Raw genomic sequence first — 4,910 nt, 5'->3', positions numbered from 1 at the left:
TTGTGATCAACATTAAATCTCAGTCTTAACAATTCATTGGATGGATAAATATTAGACATTATTTTTAAATGGACTTCTTTTGTCTTGGGGCCTACAGGGTAAGTGATGTATTTAGATCTCCATTTCTTAATGTCTGAGTCTGAAAATAGTTGGATGATGTTGTTTCTGTTTGATCGTATTGGGTACAGTATGTTGGTCAGGTGATTATGACCCTTTTATATCCGTTAGCATAACTAAAAAAAGTACCTAACTAACCAAATAAATGAATTAGTAATTAACTAAATGGCTGAATGTAATCAGACAGAGTTTATTGCATATTATATTGCAAAGGTTTTGTATCATAAACAGCATTTGCATCAATATAAAGTGTAGCAAAAATATCCTCTTAAATGCAAAATCTGGATATTTACTTACAGAAATTCACAAAGCTATACTGAATTGAAAAAAGCAATAGCTTACATAGAAACATCAACACATCTACAGAAAATCAATAACATTTAAAATAAAAATGTAAACAGAGATAAGATCTAAAAGTGCATTGAGAATAAACTAAATTTGCTCACTAAATTCAGACCAGAAATGTATATAGCAACACTTTTCCAGTCTATATTATTCTTAAGTAAGTGTCTTTGGTTATTTTCATTCGGCTAATGTACAAGGACTGTCTAGCAGTAACATTATTTGCATAAAAAACAGAATGAAATAAAAAAAAAAAGAAAAAACAGTTTTGGGACTGAATGGACTGCGAGTTTCCATCCACTTTGCAAGACCTTTGTAGCACTAACTAAGGAGCAAAACAAATCTGGCATGAAAACATGAATCCAAACAAACTGACTTTTTGGTTCTGGCCACGTGATCAAGCTGGACAACAACCTGACGTGAAACAATCATTTGTATTATGATAATTTTGCATCCAGTGGAGACTTGGAGAAGCTGCTCATAAGCTACATACTATATAAAAAAAGAAAAGATACCTGCCTTTTGGCAGATTGTAGGCTTGTATTGGTTTTATGGGCCTACAACAAAATTTAAAGCATAGTTATATGTAGAATGATACAAAAAACTGTCTTCCTATCATACATTCATTTGTCCATGAGGCTCATAATTGCAGACATATTGCTGCCTTTCATTTCCCTCTACTTCTCCAGCTGTAGTTCCTCTTAATGACCAGCAGAGAAGGATGTATTTCTTCTTTTTACTCTTAAAGAGTCTACACGTCACAACTATACAAAAGCAAACTTTTCACATATTAGAAATTTGAAAAAAGACAACAAGCTGAGGAGGATATCCACATTACTCCAGCTGTTTTGATCAGTTGGATTTTCATTCTTCTTTCATTGCCCTGGGGCTTCGTTTGAACTCATCCCCCAGTTTGTGAAGAGCATTAGGTCCACTGAAGTTGTTCTTGTGTCACTGGGAAATGCATCTGTCTTCCAGGTCAACCATGAGCCGATCCAGTTTGCCTGAGATGAGCCGGTTGTAGTTCAACAGGACTGTGCTCAGACTCTGGGTGCTTCGAGGAACACAAGACAGTGCCGGACTCACCACTGGCCCCTGCTGTTCCAAACAGAAAACACACAAATGAGGGTAGTTGTAAAATTGAAACCGAAAAAAACCCCAAGAGAAAAGGAGGCTGACATAACACCCATTGAAGATTAAAAATCTGATAGACACGCTGATTATTGACAGCAGATAATCCACAGATCAACTTCCCGCATTTCAGGATATTATGTAAAACAAAGATCACATGGCATCCATCTTGTACTGTGTCTCACTGGGAAAGTATGCACTGCTATCTTCTTCTTGTCCTGAGGAAGGAAGGCGTGGAGGTCACACAGCATAACATCATCACTCCCAGGGCACAGATACTCCAGAGAGCCACAGATTTATGAGAAACCAGGATATTTCCCCACCAGAGGAAACCGATAATGCCTCTGAATCCAATGCAAATCAGTGCGAGAGAGGCCCATCAACACGTTTTTCACTCATATTTTGTTAATGTTCATCATCGACACACAGCTACATTTTACTTGGCTCTGTTTCTGTGCGAGAGACGAAGACAGAGTGAGCCTGGTTGTCTTTGATTTACAGGTCAAAAGGCACCCAGATGATAAAATCAAAAGTGAAAGTTTCTGAGAAGCCTAGGCTGTTTCAAAAGCATTCTATAGTCTGTATTGATGTGCATTTGGGAGCTTATCAACAGTGAAATATATGGTTATATGTATCCAAGACATCCAGAAACGTTGCAGCTTCATTTATAGCAATTTTAACCTCAACATGTACACACTTCTTTTGACCAACAAATCACCAAAATCAGTGCTTGTTTGCATGCAGCTTATCACTGTGACTGCTTCTTACACTCAGCTGAAGGTGTGTGATAATGAGCAGGTGGTTGTTGATGTTGTTCTCCAGTCTCTGCAGCAGCGAAGTGCCACATCCTGGCTGGCTGGGGGCCCTCATAACCTTCACACCTTCAATAAGAAGCCTCAAGGATGCAACTATGTCTCCTCTCTTCTCCTGGTGCTGCGGTAACACACACACACACACACACACACACACAGAAAAAGAAAAACAATGAGATATGTTTTAAGAGGATGTTATAAAAGACGAGATAAACCACTCAATCCAACAAGTAAGACAACTATTGTGGTAGAGGAGTTTGGACTCATACATGTGCCAACATACTGATTTGTTTTCCCAAGATGCAACATGAAGCTCGGTACATGGTAGCTGAACCGGTGTGGAGAGGGTTGTCGAGCCATTACAGTCACTCTGCAAGGGAGGACACATGGAGGAGACAGAAGCCAGACAAATGGGTGGACTACAGAGAGACAGACTGATGGGAGACTACAGGTAAAAACAGACATACATGAGGATTAGTTGCATCACCCCCAGCAAGAGGAAGGGAGACAGAGAAATGTATCTGTAAGAGTCGTATCCTCACCAGTGCACTCTCCATCTCTGCCACAATATTCATAGCCCTCCTAGCGCCTTTATTACAAACAAAATCCATGGGTTTGGTCTCAGCATCCCACACCTCAGAGGCTACCATACAGAGCAGCAGGAATCCTGGACCAACACATAAACAAACGCTGAAGCCGAGGCACCACAATCCAGCTTGTTCAGTTTACAACAAGTGCATTAAAATCCTCACAAGTCAAACTCTTTATAGGCTCACTACTCACTGCTTAAAGCCATGCCCTGCTCGGCCGCTCCCGATGAATCGACATTTGTTCCATTAAGAAATGTGCCAGGTGGAAAATGCCCTGTGTCCACTGTGGAGGAGCTGTGCGTCCTTTTTGTCTTCTCACCACTTGATTTTCCCACCTTCTCATTCAGCAGTGGGAAGTGAGAGTGTTATCTAGCCCGAGAGCAGGATGCGCTCCAACTTCCCCACTGCGCAGCATAACAAAAAATGTTATAGACTGAAAATGGCATTTCATAGATATTAGCGGGACGATTTGGAGTTGGCTTTCGGTAGCGTTGAGGGGACAGCATGCTTGCTGACTAAAAGGTTAATGATTTATTATTGTGAAAGACTCCATTTACACAGCTGTGTAATGGGTATCAGAGGGAGCTACACAGCCCACACATAGAGTGGGTTTGTGGAAGCAAAATGTGGGTGTGTAGTTTGTGGTGATTTAACTGTGTCTGTAATGGAAAAAAGTGTTTTTAGACTACAATCCCATGTAGAAGGTTGTTAATGTGCCAGCAAGCCAGACTAGTTTCACATTTTGGTTCACAAAAGCTTATAAAAGGTCCAAATTGTGCCCAGATTTTTATTTTGTAACTTCTTTTTGGTAATAATAACTTACATTCTGACTATACAGTATGAAGCTGCTTCGTGTATTTTTACAGGCTTGTGGTCTTTGCAGGGAGGACAAGGTAAAATCACTGCCAACGTGATTACCCTTTAATAGCCTTCACCCAGCAGCAGCCTGAATCCAGAAGGAGAAGTGGACAAGAGGTCTTTATACCCGGACACATACAATCATCCATCGGGTTGGGGACACAGCTGGAGGACGTGGTGACGCTCCCAATTCAATTACCATGTATGTGGGGGGGCTGAGGAGGTATAATAGCTGTCAAAGACATGGATAAGAGAAAAACATGGGGGAATGCATTCACCATCCATCCTCAACCCCATCACCCCTCAGCCTGGACACTGACTGAGCCCCTGCCCTCTTCTATTTGGTGCCCAAGCCCTTTACTGTGCCATGATTGACCATATGAGAACTATTAGGACTTTAAGAACTTTAAACATGCACTATCACATGCACCATCTACCTTTAAACATGCACTATCTGCAACCATCTTGGACTCTAACCACTGGCGCACTTTACACTTACTTTACACTATACATCCTATATATACCACTTTATAGACTGCAAATATGCACATATTACATTTATTTATTTATTGACGGACTGCATACACTACGTTCACCCATTCACTCTGTATCTTTTATATCTCTATTTATTGTTTTTATAATTTTTGTATACCTTTACCTCTCCTGTGTTTCACTCTGTTTGGTGATGTACACTTACTTTACACTATACATCCTATATACCACTTTATAGACTGCACATATGCGCATATTACATTTATTTATTGCACATACTACATTTATTTATTGACGGACTGCATACATTATGTTCACCCATTCACTCTGTATCTTTTATATCTCTATTTATTGTTTTTATAATTTTTGTATACCTTTACCTCTCCTGTGTTTCACTCTGTTTGCTGATGTTTGCTGCTTTGACACCTGAATTTCCCTCCGGAGATTAATAAAGGTTCATCTTATCTTATCTTATTAAGACGCATGTCGACTAATATTAGACCCCAAGAGTGTGTGTGTGTGTGTGCTGTCACATACAAGGAGAGAGAGGGGTAGATGCAGAGAGAGA

At 40.1% G+C, this 4,910-nt stretch overlaps 1 protein-coding gene across 3 annotated transcripts; it reads right to left on the bottom strand.

Annotated features, from left to right (window-relative positions):
* Positions 1-287: 287 nt before the first annotated feature.
* On the bottom strand, positions 288-3,356 carry thpo (thrombopoietin). Of its 3 annotated transcripts, none has more exons than XM_074651308.1 (5): positions 3,186-3,356; positions 2,945-3,069; positions 2,686-2,847; positions 2,359-2,523; positions 288-1,557 (listed from the first exon to the last, which is right to left on the bottom strand). In XM_074651308.1, exons 1-5 carry the CDS (start codon positions 3,196-3,198, stop codon positions 1,411-1,413), a joined length of 612 nt encoding a protein of 203 aa, XP_074507409.1. In that variant the 5' UTR covers positions 3,199-3,356; the 3' UTR covers positions 288-1,410. The 3 variants fall into 3 exon arrangements, with proteins under 3 accessions (XP_074507409.1, XP_074507410.1, XP_074507411.1); XM_074651309.1 differs by having other exon boundaries at positions 288-1,554; XM_074651310.1 differs by having other exon boundaries at positions 2,686-2,772.
* Positions 3,357-4,910: the final 1,554 nt, after the last annotated feature.

The sequence above is a fragment of the Sebastes fasciatus genome, chromosome 11, assembly GCF_043250625.1.
Source record: "Sebastes fasciatus isolate fSebFas1 chromosome 11, fSebFas1.pri, whole genome shotgun sequence".
Taxonomy (NCBI): domain Eukaryota; kingdom Metazoa; phylum Chordata; class Actinopteri; order Perciformes; family Sebastidae; genus Sebastes; species Sebastes fasciatus.
This window is presented reverse-complemented; position numbering and strand designations above follow the sequence as displayed.

Coding starts and splice junctions, on each gene's coding strand:
- thpo (XM_074651308.1), bottom strand. Junction 2,848..2,944: donor CAGAGATGGAGAGTGCACTG/GTGAGGATACGA, acceptor TTTTACCTGTAG/TCTCCCATCAGTCTGTCTCT. Junction 2,524..2,685: donor CATCTTGGGAAAACAAATCA/GTATGTTGGCAC, acceptor GTGTTACCGCAG/CACCAGGAGAAGAGAGGAGA.